At 51.4% G+C, this 27,400-nt stretch overlaps 1 protein-coding gene across 3 annotated transcripts in view; it reads left to right on the top strand.

Moving 5' to 3' along the window:
• Nucleotides 1-27,400, top strand: part of TMEM63C (transmembrane protein 63C) — a 33,676-nt gene that overhangs the window by 2,348 nt on the left and 3,928 nt on the right. For all 3 annotated transcript variants that reach the window (XM_054161999.1, XM_054161998.1, XM_054161997.1), the window contains exons 2-17: nucleotides 16,786-16,900; nucleotides 17,172-17,392; nucleotides 18,280-18,359; nucleotides 19,454-19,541; nucleotides 21,715-21,752; nucleotides 22,164-22,306; nucleotides 23,015-23,066; nucleotides 23,491-23,599; nucleotides 24,036-24,109; nucleotides 24,216-24,296; nucleotides 24,422-24,542; nucleotides 24,648-24,781; nucleotides 25,023-25,145; nucleotides 25,610-25,763; nucleotides 26,319-26,425; nucleotides 27,223-27,309. In XM_054161999.1, the coding sequence (XP_054017974.1) occupies nucleotides 17,186-17,392; nucleotides 18,280-18,359; nucleotides 19,454-19,541; nucleotides 21,715-21,752; nucleotides 22,164-22,306; nucleotides 23,015-23,066; nucleotides 23,491-23,599; nucleotides 24,036-24,109; nucleotides 24,216-24,296; nucleotides 24,422-24,542; nucleotides 24,648-24,781; nucleotides 25,023-25,145; nucleotides 25,610-25,763; nucleotides 26,319-26,425; nucleotides 27,223-27,309 (1,598 nt within the window). In that variant the 5' untranslated portion in view covers nucleotides 16,786-16,900; nucleotides 17,172-17,185. The remainder of the gene's footprint in view (nucleotides 1-16,785; nucleotides 16,901-17,171; nucleotides 17,393-18,279; nucleotides 18,360-19,453; nucleotides 19,542-21,714; nucleotides 21,753-22,163; nucleotides 22,307-23,014; nucleotides 23,067-23,490; nucleotides 23,600-24,035; nucleotides 24,110-24,215; nucleotides 24,297-24,421; nucleotides 24,543-24,647; nucleotides 24,782-25,022; nucleotides 25,146-25,609; nucleotides 25,764-26,318; nucleotides 26,426-27,222; nucleotides 27,310-27,400) is intronic.

The following is a 27,400-nucleotide window of genomic DNA, read 5'->3' as shown; positions in this document are numbered from 1 at the left end:
TACATCTGCAGAGTTGTAAAAGGAGGGAGTGTCACTGGCTTAAAATATTCCTTGCAGGAAACATTCCCGTCTTAACAGACTGTAAGAGCTTTTCCAAAGCAGCAAGGAGAAGGAGAAATGTTTCTAACACCCACAAGTGAATTCAATTGATGTTAAACTAATCAGTCATCTGAACTCTTAGGCAAACACCAGTGTGCTGTGCAAATGCGACTCCTCCACGAGTCCTATAAACACCAAAGCTTTTTAGCATTTTCACTTCTGCATTTGCTGTTCTTACCTACTTTAATTGCTGTAAATATGTTTCATGTACTTAGCCCTAAGGTTGAAGAAAACGTTGCATTGCTGATGCACTGTGCTCAGGTTTGCTGTGAGATTGTTTCGGGAGGAACAGCTCCAGTCCCGATTTCCTTCAGCTATGTTTTGATTACATTTAATCCTTAACCACCCATTAGATCCCTCAACAATGAGAGGTCTTAGAGCTTTTGAAGATCCCACTTGGCATCAACCCACACTTTTAAGATGCATAAACATCTTGTAAAAGCTGCCTTGAAGTTATTGTTTTAAATATAGCTGGGACTGGTAATTAGGCAGTGATCACACCTAGTTACTACGTGGGGACAATGGCAGCAATTTGCTCTCACTCTTACAGCAACAATGGGACAGCCCTGGCCAGGTAGCTGTGTGCAGTCCTTCCCATCCCCCAGGCCACTGTTGTTGCTGACTAATGGGGAAGACCGGGCATGGCAGGTCCCACAGGACGTCTCTGCAGAGACATGGGGAGGAGAAGTGGAGTAGACGGGCATGGAGTACGAACTCTCCCATCCTGCTGTCCCAGTCCCTTTCTCGCCTTCTCCTCTCTATCAGTTCAGTCATTGCTTGGTCTCACACCCTCTGATTACGTTCACTTTTTATGATTCATCTTGGTGGCTACCTAAGCCCCAGCTGTGTCCTGCCTTGCCTGTCCTGGTACAACTCTCTTAGTGGATGGCTGTGTTGGCATAAGAGCCGCAGCCATGCGAAGGGCTGCAGAGAAAATCTCTTTGGCTGAAAAAATGTCTCCCTAATTGAAATTATTGTAATGTTGCCCAACCTCTGGGGAGCATGAATACCACAGTATAGAAGAATTTCAACACTGGGATCAGTTGTGCAGTCCCCAGCAGAGTCCCCATGAAATGCTGTGGGTACCCTTTTGACCAAGAAGGAGCTTCTGTGCTGTCATTGTTTGATCTCAAGTAAAAATGCCTTTAAAGTGGAGTACCAGAGCAAAGAGGCTCTGTGCTTCTGTTCAGTGGGAGCATGTGAAAGCTTTGAGTGACCTGATCCTCCTAGCCCTAGCCCCAGCCCCAGCATCTTCTGTCTTGTCATCTGCAGACCGTGGGTGAGCTAAGAGAAAGGCAGGATCTGAATGATCTGAGATGCACTGCACCTCGAGTGCTAAAAGGCAGATTATGAGAGGTGGAAAAATATGTTGCCATGTAATTTTGAGTTTCTCCTCAAAGGGAAGGGACTCTATCTCTGGTTCACTGGACAGCACTTTGTTGTTACTTGGGATTTGGTGGTAGGAGATAGCTGGGGCAGGAGGTGATAGAGATTGAGACAAGATGCTTGATGTGTTGGTTTGGATGGGCTAGGTGAGACTGAAATTCAGAGAAGGTAAAACTAGGGGGTTTAGGGCAAATTCCACATTTGGAATTTGGGGAGTAGCTCTCAGCTGTGGTCCAAAGTGAGTCTGTAGAACTCTAAGACAAGGCCTGGGGACCCTGCATTGGTCAAATGAAGATGGCCCTGCTGGAGGAGTCCCTTTGCTGCACTACCAAGCCTGGTGGTGCATGGTAGGATGACACACCAGGGAGTGGCATAGGCTGAGGTGCTGAGGTTTAGTGTGAGGACTGGCAGGCTGAGGGGTGCTCATGAGGCTTGGAATTGGCCAGTCATGGGCCTCAGGGTACCAGTGCAGCTAGGAACCCAGCTGGTGCTGGGACAGCCCCCATTAGCCCAGGGGTTGGAACCTAGCTGGATAGAAAACCTGGTTGCAACAGTGGGTGGCTTTGGTTTTGGAGATACTCAAAATCTGTTTGGAAATGGCCCTGAGCAACCTCTTCTGGTTGACCATGCTTTGAGAAGGGAGGCTGAACTAGACAATCACCTTTCAGCCTCAACCCTTCTGTGATTAGTTGTCCCATCTTCTGTCAAATTTGGTCACTGTGGGATAATCCCTAAGGCAGCATTAGAGAAGTGACCAGAAGTTTGGAAGTTTGCCTATCTTGCCTGAGCCTGCAAGCAGTGATCCCGAGGTCTCTGCACCAGTAAAAGACCCCCAGGAGTTGCAGGTTCCAGGCTGGGAACGTGCACCTTTCCTTGTGTTTCCAGGCTGCTTTTCTCAGGAAGAAGTTGCAAATGGCAGAACTGTGTGGAAGGGAAGTGGCAAAAATGGCAGAAAACCAAACCAAAATTAACAGGCTTCAGAGTAAGTTTGATCTGCACCTTGTTTGGCTCTTGACCTGTAGCTGGGTAGGATGGATGGATTAAAGTGATGATTTAAATCAGAAAGCCACAATTGAAGTACATAGTTTTAATCTTGTTATATTTGTACATTTCTGCTCTTTCCTTAAGGACAAGTTGCTTCTCATTGATGAGTATATTGTGGTGTTCAGGGCTGAACAGGAGGCTGCACCATGCTTAAGTGAAGGGGCTTACAGTGTAACACAGTTATTTAGATTCTTGATGTCTGTATTTCTTGCAGTAGAAGATGGTGAGCCTCACATTCGTTTATTAGCTACCACTTTGTTATTTGGTCCAGCAAATAGGTGTAAAATGAAAATCAATTCAAAAGGCAGAAAGCTGGCATTTAAAAGAAAATGGTTTCCAGTTGGTTAAATAAAACTGCTTAAAATGTATGTGCCCACAAAAGAAAAGAAGAATAAGCTTATGAAAGCGTTGTTTGTATATGTAATGGAGGTAACAATATTGTGTTGCCATACTATATTGTGTTGCTTTAATGCTACATTAAAGGAACAGACTTTTATTACAGAATCATAGAATCAACCAGATTGGAAGAGGCCTCCAAGATCATCAAGTCCAACCGGTCACCCAACCCTAACTAATCAACTAGACCAAGGCACCGAGTGCCTCGTCCAGTCTCTTCTTAAACACCTCCAGGGACATTGACCCCACCACCTCCCTGGGCAGCCCATTCCAACGGGCAATCTCTCTTTCTGTGAAGAACTTCTTTCTGAGACCAAGCCTAAACAGAAGATGTAAGATATAACCTGATGATTTCTGGCTTTTAGGATTTCAGAACGAGTAGAGATTATCCTCTTGCATTTCATCTTCATCGGGCTTGGAAAGGGAACCCGTCTCTCCCACGTTAACCTGCAGTAATGGTCTAGTCATGAGGTCTCTGGTGACAGGTTGGACTCGATGCTCTTTGAGGTCTCTTCCAACCTTAGTGATACTGTAAAGTAATCAGTGTACTAAATTAACTGAAACATTTCTCCCCTCCCCCACCCCCTTTCAAAAGGTTGCTGCTGTCAGGTGCTTTAGCAGTTCATCAGGCTTTAGCTTCAGGGGCTCAGCCAGTGAGCGGCTCTGGCGGCAAGGACGGACTGCACGAGTTTCTCCTGGCATTTTTTCCACCGATGAGAATGATCCATGGGCTTAGCATGTGGCTTGCTAGAACTCCCAGTTTTAAACTGACTGTCTTTTCATTTAATAAGTTTTTAGGTCAGGCAAAATCTGATTACTTTTGACTTGAGTATGTGTTTCCAAAAGTCATAATTCTTTTATTTGTTCTGGTTCCAAGCTATCTTTATTGCTTTTTCTTTTCATATTGCCTTGCTGCTAATCTTCTCATCAGGTAGTTTCATTGGATTTTTCTGTTCTGGGGTTTTTTTTCCATCAAGCTTAATTTTCTTTCATTCAAGTTTTTAATTTCTTGTGTTTTCTTCCATGAAATTGCATCACATTCTTCCATGTTCAGAAACAACAACAACAACAAAAACACCTCAACAAAGCCAATCCTGCTAATAACAGCTACAGTGGCTGGGCCACCTCCTGAGAACAGTTAGATTGAACTAACTCAGGCTAGTTCAATCATTGCAGGGAAGCCAGGGAATGGGTATTTCTGTAGATGCAGTCCTCTAATGTCCTGCACACTGGGCTGGATAAACCTAGCTACGCAAAACTTCAGTAACTGGACTTAGAGAAACTATGACCGTGCCCTAAGCCTTGTCTTGGGTGTGTATATACACTCTCCTAACTGCAGCTTCATGTGTGTCCCAGGGTAATCAGTAGCTTTCAGGATTCTTTCATCCTAAGTCTGAGGGGCCAGTTGGTTAGCTGGACAGCCCTGGCACAGAGTCAGACTTTGGGAGGGGGGGCTTTTCCTCCATAACAAGGAGGTGAATTTCTGGCCCTTGTGCAAGGCATGTTGCAGTTGGTTTCAGCAGAGCAGAGATTGCACTCTTCTTTGGGCTTGGGATTTTTTTTTTGGTGGGAAATATCCTGGTGTCAGAATTAAGTTTCTGCACAATCTGTAGCCTTTAACTCCTGTCTGGGAGTGATAATCACAGGTGTCCCTCCACCTCCTTGACTGCCCAGGGGAGTCTGCTGTGCCGGTGCTGTGTCTTTCACATCCAGTGGGGCAGGAGAAGGCATATGCAGGCATGTCATGGGACCTGTTGAGCTTCAGGTCTAATACTGCTCTCAGTGCTACAGGGCAGGGTTCTTTATTTGGTCCTTTCCCTCCAACATGACATCCATGTGCCCTGCAACCATACTGTGCTGCCAGGAGGAGCATGGAAAGCAGCTGGGCAGGATTTGGAGGGCAATGTGTCCTGCAGATGGTCCTGTTCCCAGGGTTTTAAATGTTGGTTCCTGCCACTCTGGCGGAAGGCTTGGCCACCTGTGCAGACCTCTGCTTGCCCTCCCAGGGCTGTGGTCAGCTTAGGGATATCAAGGTGAGCCAGAGGCTCCACAGCAGTTTCACAGCTTTTTGTCTCTAGAAAGTGCAGGTGTGGTGCTGGTACTGGTGAAAGGGTGCTTCAGGGTGTGACGTGTCCATGTGTTACTGGAAGCACTGGTTATCCCAGGAAACCAGGCTGGGAGGGGGTGTGTGGCTGTGTGCTGAGGTCCTGTGCACCTTTGGTTTTCTCAGATTGGCTGGAGGCTCTTTGTTTTTCCAGTTGGGGGGATGTTTCCCACAGCAGGGACGGCAGCTACGCAGTACAGCATGTACCAGACGGCCTCTGATATCAGCTGTGTAGTGAATGAGGAGGTGGAGCCCCTTCCTTGTTTAATTATTGTCTTGCTGGTACTGCAGAGGCCAAATACAGGATCTCCAGGTGCTCACTGCAGGGTCAGCCCAGCCAGGCAAGAGCAGTGTTCACAGTGGCAGGTTTGGAATGTGCTAGGTGGGGATGCAGGCAAGGAGAACAGCATATTCAAAACCAGCCAAGAAGCAAAAGGTTGGCCTGAGCCAGAACACCCAGCCACTGTGAAAACCCCTCCTTATCAGTGCTGCATCCCTGAGCATCCCTTCCAGAACAGACACAGAGCCTGCCTGGTTCCTGTTAATTGTGTCAAGAGCTGCTGTGCTGTGGAGAAGTTGCAGTGGCTGTTACTGGAAGACTGCTTCTTGCCTGGGCCCCCTCGTTGGCCAGCTGTATTCCCAGTGCTGACACTGCTGTGCCAAAAGTGCGCTGGAAGGACAAGGGGGCACAGGCTTGGGGAGGCTCCTTTTGCAGCCATCTGCTACAGCACCTCATGTTTAATTTCCTTTCCTTTCCTCTTCCATATGAGTGGTGATGTGGAGCACAGAGGGTGGCTGCCTGGGGACCCTGTGCTTTTAGGAGGATGGGCAGAGTGCTGCAAGGGCTCCACAGCCCTGTGTGCATGGAAGGCAGGCTTGTGCAGAAGATCCAGGGCCAATCTTTCTGGCTCCCTGCCTCTAAAACTTGCCATCCTGATATTTTTTCCCATTTTCCACTTGATCCCAGATAGTCTTTTTCCAAGGCTGACTTGCACATGGAACACCTCTAATGCTTGTAGTTCAGTGTGGCATGTTTGAATGGATGCAATCCCCTCTAATTCTGCCAGGCTGGGCTGACAGCCCCTACAGTGTTGTGTTGCCTGCTCTTGCAGCAGGAAGATCTTGCAGGTCACTCCATGACCACCTCGCTGCCAAATCTGCCATCTGTTTTACTGCATCCTCTGTGCATCCCAGCCCACAGCTCCTCTCCTTCCTGTTCCTTATCCCTTTCCCAGCCTGACTGCTGTACATGTCTGGATGTGACACTCCCTTCTCTGCATGAACAGAAAGAAACCATTTCTTGTGTTTCTCTCTGTCACATCAGATGCTCTCAACAGCCCTTGTGGGCAGCTGGTGGGCATGGCCAGGGCAGAGCAGGAAGGCAGTGTGGTGGGTGTAGGCTCTGTATCAGAGGCTGCAGGGAGTGTCTGTGTCCCACCTAGCCCTGTGTGCTGGGCCATTCACCCTGCAGTAGGTGTGTGTTGGGTTGAATCCTAAACCTTGGTTCTTGCCATGCATCTCATCCCTGCTCCTGCTGGCATGAGATGCACTGATGTGCCCATCCCAACAGCCCCGTGATTTCCTTCTTAATTCTGATGCTTCAGGGCCATTCATAAGACCATGGACAAGAGCAGGCTGGTGGGCATGGTGATCTGTCTGCTTTACCCAGCTCCACTCTGCTCTGCCCTGTGGTAGGTAGGTGGCTGGGGCTATGCATGGGTGTCCAGAGCAAGCAGAAATCTCCAGGAGGATGGGAGTGATGGGGACAAGTTGCCTTGCTTGCAAGCAGCTATTGTGCTGGGAGAAGGCTGGAGCCATCAGTGCTGTGCAGCGCCACACGTCACATCTGCTCATCTGCCCAGTCACAGCAGCAGCTTTCCTCTGACCTCTCCTAAAGACTGTGTGGGCTGCAGCGGCATCTGGATGCATGCTCCAGTGACCCGGGAAGACAGACTGTGTGCTCCCTCTGCTGCCCCAGCAAAAAGCAGCTCTGGACTGTCCCTGCACATGGTCAGGATTTGGTGGGAGGGTAGGTGGCTGGCCCACAGCCCAGACGAAGGCAGTGCCGTCTGGTGCTGTGACTGTAATGGCTTCAGCTTTTTCCCTCCTCCTTTTCAAGGACCAAATTTGTTTGCACACTGGAGGATAGATAGCAATTTGATGGATCCCTTATGGATGCATCCCTAAGGGATGGATGTGGCCAAGCCAGGCCTTGAGGAGCATCTAAGCATTTTCTCTCATCCTCCCCTTGCAAGACTCTGTGTTCACCATCAAAGGCTTCCATTTCTCTCTGATGCACTATTGACTCAAACTGGTATGCTGAGAGCTAATCCCTCTGGCATGTCTGGATGTGGCTTGTGCAGCAGCTGCCAGGGCCATCCCTGCTTGTGCAACCTACCAGTGCCAGGGCTTTCACTGAGCTGCCATCTCACATGCTCCCAGCTTGGTGTGATTCACCCTGGTCATCTGGTGTTACCCAAGTCTGCTCAGAAGCTGGGCAGAGGTGAGAGGAAAGCCTTGGTGGGGCCAGCATTGGTGAGCAGTGTGCCTGTGGGCTCCTGCTGCAGCCCAAATCTCACTGTGCTGCTGGCATCAGGCACAGGTGATAGAAATGTTCTAGCTCTGAAATGATATTTAATGTATGCATGTGTGTGTGTATGGTGGTGTAATCCACTGCTCTCAGGAAGAAGCTTTTGTGCTTGCAAATAGGGAAGCTGGCCAGGGCAGGAGTGTTTCTATGCTCCTGCAGCAGTATCAGCTGCAGGGAAAGTTGTGGCTGCTTGACACTGGGGAGGAGCAAAGAGGAGGCAAATGACAGCAGCTCAGTCTCCCAGAATGGTGTGGAGGGAAGTGTGTGGGGAGCCTGAAAAGAAGGGCATCAATGGGACAGATATGATGCTGTCCACCTGGTATTGGCCCCTAGGAGGCTGTGGAATGAGGGTGCTAGGTGGCAGGATGTTCCCAGGTTCCTGTCAGGCATCAGCAGGCTGGAGTAGAGCAGAGTTGAGCCTAGCAGTATGAGTGCCAAACACCTTCCCCTGCGAGCTTTAGCCATGAGGAGGGCTGGCTGGAGCCCAGCAGCTGAGAGCAACTATGCAGGGGATTTGAAATGCACCCTCAGCAGTGAGGTCCCTGCCTTACCCAAACATGCCATGCCATCTTGGCTAGGCAGGACACTGGGGTGCAGTGCCACCAGCATTGCCTGGTCCAAGCAGTGCAATATTTGGCTTCCTGGTTTCTGTCCTTCTTATGCACAGCCTAGGTCCTCTCCTTGCCAGTGTTCTTCCTCTCTCTTCTCTAGGATGAGGCTTCCTCTACTCACTGGTGATGGCTGTAGCCGTGCTGCATGCCGCTGTGGCTGGCAGGCTCTCTGCAGCAGGTGGCTTTATAAAAGACAGTAGATAAACCTCCCACTCTGCTCTCCACCTGCTACAGCTCCCTGCTCCCCAAACAGCAGAAGGAAACGGCTGCCTCTTCTGCTATCTCCATCCTGCCTTTTCCTCCTTGTCCAGGGACCTCAGTACTCCTGACACCTTGTGGCACTGTGAAACATGACCATGGCCTGTAGTGACAGCTTCAGGCTGGCTCCCAGATGCTCCTGGTTTCTGTATGGGCTTCCATAAGGGAGTATTTTTCTTAGTGGAAATGACACTTTCCTTCTTTAAAATCTTCTGTTTGAGTACAGTTACCTGGTGAAGGAGGAGTCATCTGTGCATAAATGCCTACCATCCCACTGCTGTTGCAGCTTTACTGAGAGGAGTCTTCTTTCGCCTTTGATGCCAAATGGGAGCTGATGGTTCCTGGCTGGCTGTGCATGGGCACAGCATGCTGTGGTCTTGGAGCTGGCAGGTGATAAGCAACCTGAGGTTACCCTTTGCCCTGAAGCTCAAGCCCTTCCCTAGGACTGGCTGTGGCAGTGGTCTTGCAGAGAGCAGGGTCTGGGAGTTGTCCTCACCCATGTTTATCAGCCTTCATTAATCACAAGCACAGGGGTTGCTCTGGGGACTGCACACAGCATTCAACATCCCAGCTGAGAGTGGGGACCTGGTGGTGCCTGAAGGTCTCTTTAGTGTTTTCCTTTCCATGTATGTGCACATATGTATGTCAGCTGAGAGCCCTGGCACAACTCACTGCCCCTTTCCTTCCTGTGAGCAACCTGAGCCTCTGTTCCCCACAGTCAGCCTTGGCTTTTTCATAGCATCACAGAAAAGTTTGGGTTGAAAGGTTCACCCTCTCTGCAGTGAGCAGGGACATCTTTAACTAGATCAGGTGGTTACTGCCCCATCCAACCTGACCTTCAACATTTCCAGGGATGGAGCAGCTACCATCTCCCTGGCCAATCTGTTCCAGTGTTTCACCTCACCCTCATTGTAAAAAATATCTTCCTTATCTAATCTAAATCACTGTCCTTTTAGTTTAAAACCATTGCCCCTTTTTGTGTCTCTACAGGCCCTGTTATAAAGTCCCTTCCCATCTTTCCTTTCTCTTGTCTCATCCATCACCCACAGGCAGCCCAGTGGCTCTTTGCCCTACGTTTGGGCTGGACCTGGCTGGGGTTATCCTTTGTGCTGAAGAGCCTTGATTTAAATGTTATCAGAGGACAAGGGTGGATGCTGCAGAATGAGTGACAGGCCACTGCCCTGGGGACCTTGCAGCCCAGTTAGCTGATGTTTACTCAGTGCTTTGCACACAGGAAGCGTGGGGTGAGCACACGGTGTGCACAGCAGGGTACCAAAATACAAACCAAACACGGGCTGGAGCCAGCCTGCAGAGCAGCTGAGTCATGTGGTGAGAAGGACTGGGGGGGAAACAAATAAACTCTGCTCTGATTCTTCTTTGCCAGTTGCCGTGTGCTGGCTCCAGCAGCTGCTGGCTTACGCATGCGTGGAGGGGCCCTGGAGAAGAGCTGCTCTGTGCGTGGCATCTCCCACACGCTGGCCCAAACCAACCTCCCAGGCTGTAGCTCTCCCTGTGAGCACCATTTGCTCTCCATGGCCTGGCTTTATTCTTTTGCTGAGGAACTCTGCGGTGTCAGCGCTGCTGTGCTTGGTCTACAGCATCCCTCTGGGAGATGGGGCTTCTGCAGGTGGCTGCTGTACCACAGAGGAAGGCCACGAATGTTGTCCTGCAGAGAGCCCTGCTGGAGGCTGGGGGCTGAGATGACACCTCTTTCAGAAACCTCATCCATTAAGCTTAGTCTGTCACAGTGCCAAAACATAGCACCCAGGGTCTGCATGGTAGTTCTGGGAAAGGAGGAGAGGGCTGGAGGAAGCAGAAGCTGAGGGGCCTGTGGCAGGGGAGGGGTTTGCTTTCAAATGCTGTACTGGTTTCAGGTGAGTCTCTGGGGCAGCATGAACCTGCACAGGGTTTTCTGAAGGTGGTAACAACTTGCCAATCCTGAGAGCAGAAAAAGTTGCATGATTCCCCAAAATGGGTTCACAGTCTTGCCCTTCTGTTAGGTTGAAATATTTGATGGTCAGTGCTGGCAGAGCAGGTTGGGAGTGGTGGGTGAGGATAGGAGAGCAGGGAAGACATCAGTTTTCTGTCCCAGCAACAAATGCATCTACCCTCACCCTGCTACCCCTATGGTCCCTTGCAGTAGGTTCCTGTGCTTCCATGCCATCTCCTTCTGTGGGATGCTCCCTGAGGGCCAGGGACACACATAAGAAATGGGGATGAGAGCAGTGGTGCCAAATGTGGGCTCACCACTGAGTGCAGGTGACTTGCTGTGAGGTCTGCATCACCAGGGCCTGGTGGGTTTGTGGGACACCCTCACCATCCTGCCACAGCTGGCAGTGAGCATGGCAGGCTTTTGCACCCCTCTGTAGAACATCAGTGCTAGAGATCACAGGTGGGGAAGGTGATATTTATTTGCACCATCTTTAAGTGGGTTTATTGTACTGAGCCATATGCTCACACATTTCCTTATTGATCCCACTGGCTCCCATACTCATATCCACCCTGGTACATGTGGTCATTTGTGGGTGACATGGGGACAAGGGACATTGGCTGCAGAGTCCTTCATACTCTGAGTAATCATATCTTTGTTAGCAATGACAATACTAGTCTTTGAGGAGGTGTTTTATACCTATTAGGAGTCATCAAGATGACCTTTAAGGGTCTTTTCCAACCCAATGTGTTCTGTGATCTGCTGCTGCAGAATGGTCCTTGCCTCCAGATGTTATGGACTCCAGCCCCTTAGCCCACCAGCCAGATTGCCATTCATGGTGTGGTTCTCCTTGTTTGGAAGATGTGTCTGGTTTGCAGCAGGCTAGTGGGACAGACTGGTGTATCCCATGTGAGGCAGCTGCCATCCTGCTGGTGATGGGACAGGGTCTTCTACTGGTGGGTTGATTGTGCCATGGCCTTAGCAGAGCACAGCATTCACACCAGTGTGTTTGTGCTACCAGTCTCTCTGCATCCAGTTTCTTGGCCTCCCCAGGGGAATCTGGTTCTAATCCTGTGAGTCTGTGGATCACAGCCTAGGGGAGGTAAGCACCATCATAGGGAGGTTGGTCTCCTCTGCGGGCACCTGCCCTGACAATGCTGAAGGTGGTGCAAAAAGCCCTGCCTACAGATGCTGCTGCTTCATGCCATAGTCCCATTCCATGGACCATCAGCAACCTGACCTTCTTTTTGCAACTTGGACCTGGAAGCCATGACACAAAGAGACAGGACAAAGGGAGAGCTGGGGAGGAATGCATTGGACCCTTGTGGGGTTTTGGTGGGTCATGTCTGTGGTCCCATCCTTCTCAGGGATGGAGGAGGCTTGTAATGTGCTCACTGTCCTGTACACTGAGCTTGAGGGACAAAGAGGTCACCATGCCCTTTTGTGCCCAAGCTACCTCTGCCAAGGTGTGATCTGAGCTCAGTGCAGTGATGAGCCTTTTCCCAGCCTGAGGTTGTCATTAGCTGTGCTGAGTCAGTGGCAGTGGCTCTGGTTTCCTGGTCTCCCCATCACTGCAGTACTTCAAGGTCAGTCACTGCAGTCCTGCACGATGGGAAGCCAGAGGCTCACCTCCCTGCCCAGTCGTGGGCACACCAGTGCCCCTTACAGGGGTTCTTAATTTCCCCTTCTGCAGCCTGGCCACGTCTCCTTGCAAAGGAAGCAGGATGCAGAGGCAGTCATGTAGTGGAGATGCTTGCTTTCTAGGAGATAGGTCTAGCTTCTCAGCCTGGCATTTCTGCTGGCTACACATGGCTAGAGCATCAGCAGCCTTGCACCCCAGGCGCCCCCCTGCCAGCCAGAGTGAGTAATCCCCTCCCTGCCAGAGCAGGACACCAAGGCTGGGTGAGTGCAGGCACTCCAAGAAGTCCAGCTTAGTCATCTGAGCGCTCCCAAGACTTTGTTTTGGTGTTTTGCTGCTCCAGCTGTCCATGAATCCCCTAGCAAATGAATTTGCTGGCAGGGTGCTTGAAGGGAAAGATAAATGTTGAGAAATTGCATTTGCATAAAAGACATGCCTTATTTTTAATTGGAAATCTGATTCTCTGGATGAGTGCCCACCCAGCCGGAGAGGAGAAACATATGCTGGTTTATCAACAGCACAAACAGGGCACTGAATATTCAAGGCAAACCTTACACACTGGAAATGCTTCATAGACATTATCCAGCAAATCTCTTTCAGTGTTAAACCTCATAAATTCACTGTCCATACACAACCATCACAAAGAGGAGGAAGAAGAATTGTCTTTCTCTGTAGCTCTGTGTGTTTTCTGAGCCTATTTTTAGCATCTTTCCTCTAAGTTAGGCCTGGATTTGGTAGACCATGTATTGCAGTTTCTGCCCCTGTGTTGCTGATTTATCACCTGTCTGTGGTTGGCATCTGGAGGCACTACCTCATACACAGCTAACAGGAAGCTCTCCTGACACCCTTTGGAGGGTGTCAGCTCTCTTAGTCACAGCCACATTTCCTCCTCTAGCCCTTAACGATGGCAGTGGTGTGACTGGGAAGGGGAATTGGTCTGGTGATGCTGTGGGGTTTGTTTGTTCCTTTAAGATCCCATTGCAGAGTGCTGTCAGCCAAGTACTGCAAAATGCTGAATTATCTCATAGGTCTGGTGTGAAAATTTAGCTTGGGTGTGTAATGGTGAGATCAAGTCTGATCTACAGTGTCCATCTGATCTCTCACTCTGTATGTCAAGTCAGGTATCTCCTCCAGTTGGAAGGAGGCTGAATATGTCCTCCAGGTCTGAGTTCAAGCTATTCTTGGCATGTGTGAGCAGAAATCTCTCACTGTTTCTGCTGCATGTGCTGTTCCTAGAACATTTAGATGATTTACTTTTAGCTGATTGTTCCCAATGGTTATTTTAATGGTAACACTGCAGCTATATAATTTGCATAAGATCTTCTAGGAGCAGCACCATAAAAGGTGAGATTAGCTGGAAAAAACAGTCTAAAAGTACTGGTTTGGGTATTTGGAAGTGGGTTCCATGGGTATCTAAGGGTGAAGGGACCTGGGAAAAGACAGGAGAATAAGCTTGTGATTAGCTTCAGAGGAGCTGCAAGGACTGCTTTACAGGCCTGAACATGATGCTGTGGCTCCTTTGGGCAATGTAGCTGAAGGTGCCAGAGGGAGAGGGGACAGAGCTGAACTGGTGGCTTCAGGATTTTTCTGCTCCTGAAATTTCTCTGTGCAGTAAGGCTCTGGCATTGAAACAGCCATGCTGTGTAGAGTTTTGCTGGGTGAGTGAATGCTTGCATGTGGGAGACTTGAGGGCTGCAGAACTTGAAGCAGGAAATACAAGCACCATCTCCAGGAGGAACTCACTGCATTTGGCCACCAGGAGCAAAACATCTGCTACTGGAGGAAGGGAACAGCAACAAGGACTTCACAGTGAAAGACAACCTGTACCAATCCATGTGAAAATCCCCCTCACCCTTCCATCCTCCAGCAGGATGTTCCTTCTACAAGTGTGAAGATGGTGCCTGGAAACAAGCTGCTGGACCTTACCACTTGGTAGTGAAGTGGTGGTAGCAGAGAAGGGACTCAGAGGTTGCTAAGAGTCTCCTTGCTTATTTGCTGAAAGTCCAATAGCTCCCTTAGTCAGAGGCACACTTTCCTTGTTAACAAAAAAGGCAATTAATTATTTAGCAGCTGAAAATGCCAGATGGCGATGGCTCTGCTGCTTACAGGAGGAAGGGAGGCAGGGATATGTGCACGTGGGGAGAACAGATTGAGAACGTCTCCATAGCAAAAAGCTGATCCTGGCCAGAGGTCCCCCTGGCCCAGGTGGTTTCACAGCCACCTGATGGCAAGCAGGATGCAGACAGGCCAGGGCAAAGAGCTGCTGCTTGCCAGAGTGACCCACTCATTTCCCACATCTCTCCTTTTTGGAGTTCCCTCTTCAGGGGTTGTTATCCCAGTGGGGCCACACTGAGCCTGTGGGTACAGGACTCCCAGCTGTGTCTGAGAGGTAGGCCACAACTGAGGACACTACAGGGAGCCTTTCCTGGCCCACTCCCCACTTCACATCTGACTGCAGGGATGGTACTTCAATCCCAAGTCTACTGAGATGTCCTTTGGAACAGTGTCAGCATCTCTCAGGTGACTTGGCAGTTCCTGTGGGAGCCATTCTGGTAGTCAGCTGTCCCAGCTCGGGCTGTGATGTCTGCAGACGATAGGGACTGGACAGGTCAGTAGGTATGCGGCCAGGGACCTCTGAGGAGGACTGAAGAGGGCAACATGGGCAGATCTGTTTCAGACACTGAGTGACAGTGGAGATTTTTCTCTGGGCTGGAATTTACGCTACAGAAACAAAGAGGATAGAAAGTCCCTGTCTCTGTGTTTAGTTTGGAAACTGCCGGAACCAAGGCTAGTTCTTACATTCTTCAGCCATCTTGAGAGACTGTGTGGGAACCCCTGGTCCACCTCATTGCCTTTGTCAGGCTGTCAGTCTTTCAGAGCCTTTTTGTGTTTGTTTTTTAGCAGGGGTGGGGGGCATGGTGGGCGTTCAATATGTGTTTGAAAACCTCCCTCAGTCTGTCCCAGGATGAAGAGGTCAAAGAGAGTCAGTGTCTCAGGTGTGTAACATACATCAGTTCCTGCCCCAGCACCCCTGTACTACATGCTCTGCTCAGCCATGGGCTGGAGGATAGCTGGGCTTCTCAGGAGCTTAAGAGTGGGATTTATCTCCTCAAGCAGGAAGCAGCATGGTCTGAGAGAGAGGCTGAGGCTACAGCAGTGCACATAAAACCACGTGCTGCTGTAGTCTCCCATCTGTCACACTGACACGTCAGAAGTAAATGTTTCCCAACAAAACCAAATCTGTGTAGAACTCGGAAAGATCCTCTTTCTAAGCCAAGGCATTTGTGCATGCTCTCTCTGAGCTCCCCAAGGGCCTCTCCATCAGATTTCCTTTGGTGTTGAAGAAGAGTTGATCCTATTTGGTCTTGTTGGGAGAAACATGCCATAAACACTTTGCATCTCCAGGTCCCTGGAGGTGTTGGCTGTCTTTGTTTGCATCCTCCTGCACTGCTTAATCAGACCATGGCTCCTACTCCTCTACCTCCATCCTGTCCATGTGGTCTGTGAGCATCTTGCCAAAGGGATCAGCTGTCGCTAGGTGACTGCAGGGACTACAGCAGGGTCCAGGTTGTGGCTGGAATATAGATTAAAAAGGAGGGAAGGAAATCAGTGACTTGAATACAAAACTCACTGGACAACATACTGGTCACAACAGACTGTGCTCAGCATGTCTGCAGGACAAGGCTCCTTTATAAACTTCAGACAAGACAGAAGATGTTGTTGCCGGGAGCACAAGTTCCCCAGAACAGAGGTAGAATAAGTGCAGTGGGAAGGACCCACTTGGAGATCACATCTGATAAAAGCCTTTGTTCAGAACCAGGCCAACTTCAAAATTATCTTTTGTTGCTCCAGGCCTCCAAAGACAATGCTTCTTTGTCTGTTTTCCCCTACAGTGGTAACCCCAGTCTTCCAGTAAGCAAGGCTTTCAGCCTGCTGGGGTTATCTACCTAAAAAGTGTTACACATCCTAGCTTGGGTCCCTAATGTCTCTTTTGAAAATGCTCCAACCTGGTTGTCACCACCCCCAAACTATTGACAGACCATAGTTAGAACATCTTGAAGATCTCCAAGTGTCCCAAGGTGCCTGTGGTTGTCTCACCACAGCCAGGAGCAGCTGACTAAAGGTGCTGGTGGGGCTCCAAGGCACAATGACTTGACAGAATGCTGGGATAAGAGACTCTGTCCCTGTTGCCCCCACCCTAGGTTTGTTATTGTTTGCTGTGCTGGTTCACTCTCTTCCTGTCCTGGTGAGTGCAGTGGCTGTTCAGCACCGTCTGGTGTGCAGGCTTGTGGCATTCCATAAGTAACAGCCATGATGGCTGCTGTAGAGTGCCTGTTCTCAGGGGTCCCAGGCACTGCGGTTTTGGAGACGTTCCTCTCGTACCTAAAGTATGGCTGTAGGAAATGTTTTGGAAACAAGCCATGTTTCCTACCAGTGAGGATGGTAGCTTGTGGTATTAGTTCTTGGGGAAGTGTGGGGTGGCCTGACATTCAGGATTTTGAGAAGCTGATTCTTCTTGAGTCATCAAGATACCTTGGAAGGAACAGTTCTGCTCTGGTGGAAAGATGAAAGGGAGGTCCCACAACTCCTGAGTCACACAGATCATGATGCCAGAGGAGAAAAGGGGGCTTAAGATGTTCCATACACAGTGGTTATCTGGCTTTGGGAAGCAAAGAAGTGCAGTATTCGCATCCCAGTTGTTAACACCATCATTGCTCTTATTCTCAGAAACTCAAGCAAATGCTTCAGGTCCTCATTCCTGTCTGCTGACCACACCAGGGTGACCATGGCTCAACCCAGCTTCCAAGACTGAGGGGCAGAGGTGGTGAGAGACCTGTCTCAGGTATGGTGGAGATAACCAAGTACCATGTAGTTTAATGGAGTGGGGAAAGCGTATGAGGTAGCTGTGAGATTTCTCCAGCAGCACCCTCTGCCAAGTGTCCTGTAGCATCTCCTTGGAAGTGACAGGGACTGGGGAAGCTCCAGGGTTACCAGCCAGTTCTTTCCCTTCCCTGCCCTTAGCTCGTCAGGGCTCATTGGAGGACCTAAAAGAGCCAAGGCCCCTTTTCAAGCAAAGGCTTCTCCAGCTGCAGTCCTCTTTCTGTGTGTTGCAGGGTGAGGCCCCACAATGGCATCAATGGAGAGTGTGTACTCTGTGGAGCCGATGGGGGACGGTGCCAGCCCCACCTGGCCGGCCGCGCTCAGCCTGCTGGACGCCCTGGGGAACAGCACGGAGGAGCAGTGCTTCAGCGCCCGCTCCCGCAGCACCGTCCTGGAAGGGCTGCCCTTCGGAGGGGTGCCCACGGTGCTTGCCATCAACTTCATCCTCTGGCTGGTGAGCAGCCCAGGACATGGGTCTGTGGGTGCTTGTGGTGGGTTGAAAATTCCCCCCAGCATTAAACTGCCAGACGGCTGGGCTGGAAGCAAAGGAGGCTGTATTTACAAGCACAGCTACAATCTAGGATGAAATGCACTGAATATGTGCAAAATAGACAATATTTACAGCTTATAAACAGCACAAGAATCCCCCTGGACAAACCAGGGGAGCTAATAGCTTCTCCTTCCCTCTCCCCCCCTGTACACAAGGGACAAGAGAAAGAGCAGCAAGTTGTTTGTTAGACTTAGCCATAACCAAGCAATGCAGCCAAGGTCAGCAGACACCAGCAGAAGCATCAGCCAGAGTGGAGGGAGCAAAAAGAGCGAAAGGCACTTTACAGAACTGGCTTATGTTGCCAGTTTGTCCAGTGGGATTATTTAGAGCTCATCATTATTTCTCTTTTTACATCCAGTGGTGATTTATTTGCATTCTACCACTTTCTGTTCAGCATCTGTGGAAAATTTTCTAGGCATAGCCTGAAACTACCACAAGGCTACAGCCCTCAGCTGTGCTGCCAGCAACTGGCTGTGAGCACAGATGGGTGAGTGTGGTATGGGTGTGCTGACAGCCACATGAGTGCAGCCTGTTTCTGGTGCACCTAGCTTATTAAGGGAACAAGGGTGACTGCAGGGAGCCAAAAGCTTTGCCCGTGTCATGGTGGGTAGCAGGTGGCATTTGGGCAGCAGTGATGTAACCATGGAGCAGCAGAAGTTTGCCTTGAGGCAAGAGTTTTGCACAAACTTGGGCTCCTGAGTGAGAAAACAGATGGGAGGGATGGGAGGAGACCCTCTGAGGTGAGACCCTGTGGCAAACACCTTCAACTTTACTCTTCCCTCTTCTTCCAGCTTCTCCTCTTGGTCTTCTCCTGCCTTCGGAAAGCAGCTTGGGACTATGGGCGCCTGGCCTTGCTGATGGACAATGACAGGTGAGAAGAATGCAAAGTCACCATGGGTAGTGGCTCCAGTCTCCAAGAGTGCTGTCAGGAGGGCCAGCACTGCAGGGTGGCTCATGGAGAAGCTCAGCAGTTGTTCTTGTCCCTTCTTCCCACTACAAATGGCCTGGCTGTCCTTGCCTGTGAAGGCACAGGCACCATCTGCTGCAGGTAGAGGGAAAGCTCAGGACAGCTTTGATTCCCTCTTGCAGGCACCATCTGGTGATGGTACTCTCTGTGCCAGGGAGGGAACTGTCCTAGGAAGATCAGAGGCCCAAGAGCTGCTTTCAAGAGGGGACCAAGCTGCTGCCTCTTCTCATGACTCTCTGAGGATGAGCAGGGTGGGCCAGTGGAGGAGGCAGAGGGAGACATGCAGCAATGACACTGTTACTTCTGTCACCAAGGCAGCTTGCCTGGCACATCCTTTGGGCTACATGCAGAATTCCACAAAAAATACTGGTGTCCTGCCAGACCAGATTTCCAGGCAGGCTGTGCTGCCAGCAGCTGCCTGCCTGCCGCAGCACAGCTCACCCCAGGCAGCAGTGCATCTTTCTTTGCGCAAGCAGGTGACACAGGAGGGGTCTCTGCAAGGTTGGGCAGCCTGCAGAAGCAAATTCCATATAGGCTTTCTCTTGTCTTCTCACCTTCTCCAGCTTCTCTTGGCCTTGGGCTCTGGAGTGAGTCTGGCAATAGATAGGAGACTTTTCCTTTCACCAGGGAGATCAAAGGACCAATCAAGGCTTAATATTACCTTCCTTTTTACTGTAATACCACTTGAGAGGACTGAAACAAGTGGAACAGAAAAAATCTGGTTGAGCAGCCCCTTGTCCTGGAGCTAAGATCATTTCTCCACGAGCCATCCTAGCATGGGCCAGGGTCACAGAACCGCTGCAAAGATGGCATGGAGGCAGCCAGATGCAGCCCCCACCCTGAGCCCAGTGGCAGTCCAGCCCTAGTGTAGGATACAGGGAGTGAGGAGGTATCTCCTGGGCTGCTGTCCTAGGAGAAGCCTCTCTGAGAGTGCTCATCCTTTTCTGTCTGCTGCTTTTCTCCTGCCTCACTGCTCCACTCCTTCCCTCACTCCAAAGTTTGACGTCGCTTTTCTACGGAGAGCAGAGCGAGAAGGAGAAGTCCCCATCAGAGAGCAGCCCTCTGGATGTTGACAACAAGGACATGGTGAGTGCCAGTGGACATGACAGTGGGAGCCCAGGCTGGGCTCCTCCTGGCCTAGCCTGACCTGCTCTTCACCAGAAATCCAGGTCAGAAGTTAAATGGTCAAAGTTAAACCCTCTAGCAGGTTTTTCCTCCTTAACACCCTCTAGCAGCAGGGTATTCCTGGGACAGTTGGTAGGCTTATTTGTCTTGATTTGTTTTGAGTCCTCTGCCTTGAATGGCAGCTCAGAAGGGGTGCTCTTGCCAGGGTGAATGTCTCCCAGCTGCATGGCCATCCCTGCCAGCTGCAGGGAGCTAGCTGTGTTCATGGGCAGAGCCTCACTGTGTGCTCTCAGACTTTCTGGTCCCAGCATGACATACCTCCACCTCTGCTGATGTGGTGGGCTGCAGGGGCTTTAAAGACATCTTCTGTTTCTCTTCCACACCAGGCACAAATCAGGCTTTGCTGGAAACAAGCATGGATGGACATCTTTTGCTGTCTCTTTCTCTTTTTTTCCCCTTCTTTTTCTTTGTCAACAGGAGTTCAAAAATCAGTCACCTGTGTGCTGATGAAAACAACAAAAATAATGGCATGACCTATTTAAAAAACCAAACACCTAGGCAGGAAAGCTAGAGAAGCAAAATCCTTGCAGGTGGCAGGAGGTCTGTTTAAAGGCTCTGCACTGGATGCTCTGAGCAAATCTATATTGCTTATTAAACAAATAACTGAGAAAAAGACCACAGGGAAAGCCAGCACTGCTGAAGAGCAGATCAAAGGAGAATACCAGAAGGAAGAAGGCATCTTTTTAAAAGCCAGTCTGTTCCCAAGTGAGGAAAATCTAAACTCCATGAGGTTAGATACCAAATAGTCTAAGAGGGGGAGAAGGTTCCTTTTGAGGAAAAAAAAGGTGGAGAGCCTGGATTTTTCTTCACACATTTGAAACGGGAAACCTGCCAGAGAGTTTGTAGGGCTGTAGATGTTGAAGATGGAAACCAGTTGATGGAGAAGGCAACAATGGAGCAGGAGAGCTAAATAAAGTTTTGGTGCCTGTATTCAGCGAGGAGGAGCTTGACCAAATTCCTTACAGAGAGCCCTTCTCTTTGGGAAAGCACTGGAGTGTCCCTCTAGCAGCGGGGCTAGAAGATGAGGTTGCAGTAAAAGCAGCCTGACCAATTCCCAGGAGCGGGCAGATGACTCCTCTCTCACCCTGAGACAAATAGCCAAGCTACTGACTGCAGTGTGCAACCTCTCTCCTGCCCATGGGGGTCCTGGAGAGCTGGGAATCAGCTAACAAATGATGTTTTATCAGGACAGTTTCTGGAAACCCTACAAATCCAAGAAATTACAGGCCAGAGATCTTAGAGTCTACACAGACAGCCTCCTAGATGTTCTATGGAGCAGAGCCCTGGAGTAAGGTGTAGGAAGGAAATCAGTGTGGATGTGCTATGGAGCTGTCCAACTACTGCACAGCTGATGGGCACAAAGACACTTGCACTTCCCAAGTCTCCTGCTGCTGTCAATCAGATTAAACTCAGCTGTGGGGAAGGAGAGAAGGTCCTGGCATGGCTAAAGCCAGGAGGTGGAGAGGAGGAAGAAACTGCCAGCTCTGATGGGGCAGGTTAAGGCAATCCCACAGGGAGCTACCTGAGGTGCCTCCCATCCAAGGTCAGCATAAACCCTCCAGAAAGTGTGAAAAGAATGACCAGGTAGCTGAGTGTTACTGGGTACAGCCATGACCAGGAAGACTGCAGAGGGCCCTTGAACTTGCATGACCTCTGGTGTCTGTAAAACATGAAATAATGGATGGGAGAGATACTGCCTAGGCAGTGACAGGGAGTGAGCCCTTGCACAACATCCAGCCTGTGCCCGAGGCCCTGTGCAGCAGTGCTGGCGCAGTGCTCGGCAGTGGTCAAAAAAGCACACTGCACATTGAGGACCATGAGGGGTGGGGCAGAGGAGGGAAGCCAGAAGTCTGTGTTCTAGAGATGTCCTGCTGCTCCTGAAGCCTTTGCCATCAGTGAGGATAAGCCAACTGGGCTGAGCATTACTGAGCTGCTTGGGGTTCTGCTTCCATTTGCTCAGTCCTGGGGCCTCAGGCATCGTACCACTGCCACATGTGTCTCCAGTGCATGTTGTTCCTTGTCTCCTCTATGGGGAGTGGTGACCCCACCTCATCCCAATTCTTTTCCCTTCCAGGGATTCTGCTCCTGGCTCATTTCTATCTACCAGATGAAGTAAGTATGCCCTCAGCATCATGGCTGTGCCCCATTGCTGCCCACCCGGGGAGCCAGTGGCCACAGGTGGTGGCCCATGACCCAGGGCTGCTGGGATGAGTGGCAGAGGAGAGCCTTCTTAAAACATACAACCTGGAGAGAGAGCAGAAGGCTCCCCTCTGCATTTCCACTGAGCCCTGGATAGTGTCCCACAGAAAAGGGCTTCAGCCTCCTCTGATAGGAACTGGTCCTGTAATAGTATGGCAACCTGAGGGCTGCTTGTGTCCCTCATTCCCTCTGTGCCCAAATCCCACATGCCGTGGGCAGGATGTCATGAAGTGGGTTGTGTGAGGCCAGAGCAGCCAGTGTCCCTGGGGAGGGAGATGGTGGGGAGGCACCTCTGGTTCTCATTCCTACTCATCTCTCCCCCAGGGATGAGGAGATTCAGAGCAAGTGTGGAGTCGATGCCACCACCTACCTCTCCTTCCAGCGGCACCTCCTGGTTCTGCTGATGCTGGTCTGCATGCTCTCTGTGGCTGTCATCCTGCCTGTCAACTTCTCGGGGGACCTTCTGGGTAGGTTCTTCTCCAGTCACAAGATGGCTTAGGAGTGTGATGCAAGCTTCCCCAGTCTTGAGGCAAGCACCATGCTGCAGGGATGGAGGGCCCTTTTTTGTCAGCAGTCCCCCTGGTGAAGGGACTAGGGGGAAAGTCTTATGAGGAGAGGCTGAGGGAGCTGGGGCTGTTTAGCCTGGAGGAAACTCGGGGGTGACCTTATCGCACTCTACAACTACCTGAACAGAAGTTGTAGTCAGGTGGGAGTCAGGCTCTTCTCCCAGGCAGTTTGTGACAAGATGAAAGGGCATGGCCTGAAGCTGTGCCAGGGGAGGGTTAGGTTGGATGTTAGGAAGCACTTCCTGATGGAAAGGGTAATTAGGCACTGGAATGGACTGCCCAGGGAGGTGGTGGAGTTGCTGTCCGTGGAGGTTTTTAAGGAAAGACTGGATATGGCCTAGTCAATGTGGTCGTGTTAGGTCATAGGCTGGACTTGATGAGCTCAGAGGTCCGTTCCAGCCTCAATAATTTTGTGATTCTGTGCACAGGAATCCACAATCAGCTGTGGGATCAAGGAATGCAAGGGACAGGGAGCTTCAGGGCAGTGGGAACCTGGTGGGGACCTGAGGAGAAGGAGGGAGCAAAGATCACAGACACTAACCCTGCGAGCACGGTCATGCACACCTCCTTGGTTTAATCTTTTAACCTCATGCTTCTCTTTCCCTGCAGGACACAATCCTACCCACTTTGGACGGACAACCATCGCCAACATCCCAACACAGTATGTGGCTCCTGTGTCCGGGGGGGCTATGGGTGCTGTTGCTGTGGTGGGCACTGCTGGGAGCCCCCAGGAGCAGCACTCATCACAGCCCCATGCGCAGCAGGGACAGGTTCATGTTGAGCAGTATGCCAGTCGCAGTAGCCCCGTGTCTGGTGGTGGTTTGCACCATGTGTGAGCACCATCACAGCAGCTGTCACACTGGCACTGCTGGCAGAAGTGCTCTTGGGGACACTGGGCAGCCTCATTTCTCAGACAACATCCTGGATGCTGCACTTCTCATCCCTAGGGTGGGGGCCCTGTGGCCAGCTCAGGAAGGTCCTCCTGGGTAGTGGGGATGGCCATAGGTGAGACACTGAACGCCAGGCTGGCCTGCATGCCACATGCCTGCCACATTGCTCACTGGTCTCCTCTTCCCCTCCTCTAGAGACCGTCTCCTGTGGCTGCACAGCATCTTCGCCCTCATCTATTTCATCCTCACCATCCTCTGCATGGCTCACCACTCTGTCCACCTTGAATACAGAGAGAATGAGAAGGTGAGCAACTGCTCCTCCTCCAGCTCTGCCTTGTTCAATGCCAATGGACAACTCCGTGCTTTGCAGAAAGGATGTTCCCAGTATGTAGGGAGAGCTTTAGAAACAGCCTTGGACTGAGCAGCCAGGGAAGGAAATAGCTGTTTTTCTCCAGCTTCTGGAGAAAGGCCAGCACCCCAGAGGCAAATGTTTTACTGCCTTGTCTCTTGAGATTGAAGCTCTGCTGTGCCCATCTTGCCTGGGGGGTGACAGCATTCCGCTATGCCGCTGGGGCCTGGGAGTGGAAATTGAAGAGGTCTCTGCTGAGCAGCCTCTGGGGTAGTAATCAGTGACCTGGCTCACTTCTGCCTTCTTGGTGGCTGGGTGGCCAGGGGTGGCAGTGACGGGTCCCAAAGACCCCCCAGCCCATCCACCTCCTCTGTACTTTCTCCTTCCTGAGGTTGCCCGGACACTGATGGTTACCCACATCCCCAAGGAGATCACAGACCCTTCCCTTATCATCAAGCATTTCCAGTAAGTAGTGGTGTGCCACAGCCTCACCAGGTGGCTGGCAAGCAGGAGGCAGGGCCTGCTTCTGTCTCACCCAGTTCCCGGTGCCACCGTGTCCTTGTGTCCACAGTGAGGCTTATCCCAGCTGCACCGTCACCAACGTCCAGTTCTGCTTCGACGTGCGCAAGCTGATGAAGCTGGATGGGGAGAGGTGAGTGCAGGCAGCTCCCCGCTGCGAGTGGCTGCGCCCTGCCTCCCTACCGTGTCAAGGGACCCAGGCTGGCTGGCTGGCTGCCACTGCCCAAATGAGCTTCACCCCTGCTTGCTTCCCGGCAGGCGCAAGGCGATGAAGGGACGCCTTTACTTCACCACCAAGGCGCAGAAGGAGGGGAAGATCATGATCAAAACCCACCCCTGCGCCCGCCTCTTCTGCTGCCGCTTCTGTGGCTTTGAGCAGGTATGAGGCTGCTGGCAGCACAGCCCCACCGGGGCGAGGCAGAGCGTGGCAGCTCGCCTGTGCCCCAGCCCGGCGAGCACAGCAGAGCCCTGGCTGCTCCTGCAGGTGGATGCAGAGCAGTACTATGGGGAGCTGGAGGAGAAGCTGACGGATGAGTTTAATGCCGAGCGCAACCGCATCACGCTCAAGCGGCTCGACGTGGCCTTCGTCACCTTCCAGGATGAGCGGATGACAGCTGTGTGAGTACCCCTCGCCAGCGGCCATGGGGACATCCCCTAGCCCGGTGACCACCACTGTTAGGGAACTGGGGCACCTTGCCGGCTTCTCCAGCCAAAGCCAGGCAGCAGGGTCTGTCTCCTTTGTGCCTCTGCCATCTGCAGATATGGCCACTCTGTTGGGGCTGCAGAAAGAGTCTGACCAGAAATGTGTGTGGGGTCCTGAGCCCTTAGTCTGAACCTGACACCTGGCTCTCTCCTGCAGGATTTTGAAGGACTACAGCCACATCCGCTGCCGCAAGCACCCCCAGCAGTCGTCTGTCACCACCGTGGTCAAGTCACACCAGTGGGGCATTTGCTATGCTCCTGCACCCAGCGATATCATCTGGTGAACCCTGTGGTGGGAAGGAGGAAGGGAGGGGAGCAGCCAAGGGGAACCAGCATCCATACCTGTAGGGAGCTCACAGCAGAAAGCCCACACAGCTGTAGGGAAACCGTGCCCATATCTACAGGGCACTTTCCCAGTGTGGCAGGGACTGACAATCCCTCCTGTGTCCATAACAGAAGTCAGCAAGGGAGATAGTGATCGCCTCAGCCACATGAGATTTGGAGTGATTGTCAGGCTCCAATTTCTTCAGCCTGACTTTAAAGTCTCCTGGTGGTACAGACTCTGGTTCTGAGGTCTCTGCAAGTGTCTTTACAGTAGAGAGGGGAGGGGTGAGCTCACAGCAATGGCTGCCAGGATGGCTGGTGCAGGCAGTGGGAGGCAGAGCTTTGGGGAGCCAAGCTAGGAGACCCAGAACACGTGGGTCTTCCTCCACACCATGCCTGAGTTGTGTTTTCCTCTCACAGGGAGAATTTATCCGTCCGTGGCACATCCTGGTGGCTAAGATTCATTCTCCTTAATACCTGCCTCTTCATCCTCCTCTTCTTCCTCACCACACCAGCCATCATTGTCAACACTATGGACATGTTCAACGTCACACACCCTGTGGAGAGCCTGAAGGTAGTCCCTGGGGCTATGTGCCAGCTTTCCCAAAGAGTCTCAGTTTCTAGCTTGGCCCATAACAGGGGGAAAGTACTGGGTCTACTCTGGCTTGAGAAGATGAGGCATCACTGGGATGGGCATTAATGAGAGGCAAGGAGTGGTCATGCCCCTGTTTGCTATCCATCCCCATGTGTTTCCAGTGGCAGAGCCCTAGCACCTGTGCAAACCTGAGCTTTAGTGCTGTTGTCCATGGGCTAGGGCAGGTTAGTGTCCATGCAAGAGGACAGGGATGGAAAGAGCTCAAGATTTCAGGAGCTGCCAGCAGCACATTGCCTTCCTGCTCACTGACCTGTGAGCTGTTGGGTGGGCACTGGGGCTCAGAGCATACCTGTGATGCTTTTGGCTAGCCTCAGGCTCTTATTTCCTGAAACAAACACTGCTGCTCAGGGAGGGGATGCCCCAGCCCACCTGTTGCACATATCATCCTGTGCTGGGAGGCCCAGGAAGCTGCCTCAAACGTGACTGAGTTCTGGTGGGTTCCTGAGGGGGTGTCTGACTTCTCTCCTCCTGTAGAACCCTATCATCACCCAGTTCTTCCCCACACTGTTGCTCTGGGCCTTCTCTGTCTTCCTGCCTTTCCTCGTCTACTACTCAGCATTCTTCGAGTCACACTGGACAAGGTAAAGGGGCTCACCCCCCCACTCCCTAAGGGCTGTGGGACATGGGAGGACTCATGGGACTTGGCCTGCAGTGGGGCAGGCAGTGGATTGGCAGACGCCTGCAGAGCCCACTGGGTGTTGCCCTTCATGAAAGAGCCCCAAGTCGGTGCCCAAAGGAACCATTTCCTTGCAATAACCCCCAGTCCTTCCAGAGTGCTGCCGAAGGCACATGGGTCTGGGTTTAATGTGAATCTGAAGAAGGTTTTGAAAGGGATAGTGTGATGGTGGATTGGCAGCACCAAGTCCCTGACTTGGGTGGCACATCGTAGCTATGCTCCCAGACCTCCACGGTGGAAGTAGAAGTTTGGGGTACTCAAAGTCTTGTAAGCAGTCTGCCCAACTCCTGTGATGTACCTTCTCTGACCCTCCACCATCCCCAGCCCTCAATCCTGATTTTCTGAGTCCTTACAGGAGATTTGTCATCACTTCTTGAGGGAAATGTGGGTTCCTGAACTCATTGTAGACACCTAGCTGACATGTTGGGTGTCTACACCAGCAGGGATGGTGGGCGATGATGGGGATGATGGAGGGGAGAGGCTGGGAGGACAAGAGCTTTTGCTGGAGCAGATTCCTTATGGTGATTTCCACTGGCCTCAGAAAGGTCTTACAAGGCCCCAGTAGATGAACAGATCAAATGCATTTGGCTTCCTGGGGCTGGAAGCAGCACCTTGGTGAAGAGTGAGACCCAGCCCAGATTCTTCCTTGGAATCTCTGCCTTGGAAAGTGCAATGTTCTTCTCTTCCCTCCCCTTTCTGCAGGTCAAGTGAAAATCAACTCACCATGCACAAGTGCTTCTTCTTCCTGGTGTTCATGGTCATCATCCTGCCCTCACTGGGGCTGAGCAGGTATAGACCTCCCTGCCATGCTGTTAGTCCCTACTCCTGGCAGCCAGGAGCACACTTGGGCCCCTCACTTCCCATGTGCTAGCCTCAAAGG

Source organism: Dryobates pubescens, chromosome 5, assembly GCF_014839835.1.
Source record: "Dryobates pubescens isolate bDryPub1 chromosome 5, bDryPub1.pri, whole genome shotgun sequence".
In the NCBI taxonomy this organism is placed as follows: Eukaryota; Metazoa; Chordata; class Aves; order Piciformes; family Picidae; genus Dryobates; species Dryobates pubescens.
This window is presented reverse-complemented; position numbering and strand designations above follow the sequence as displayed.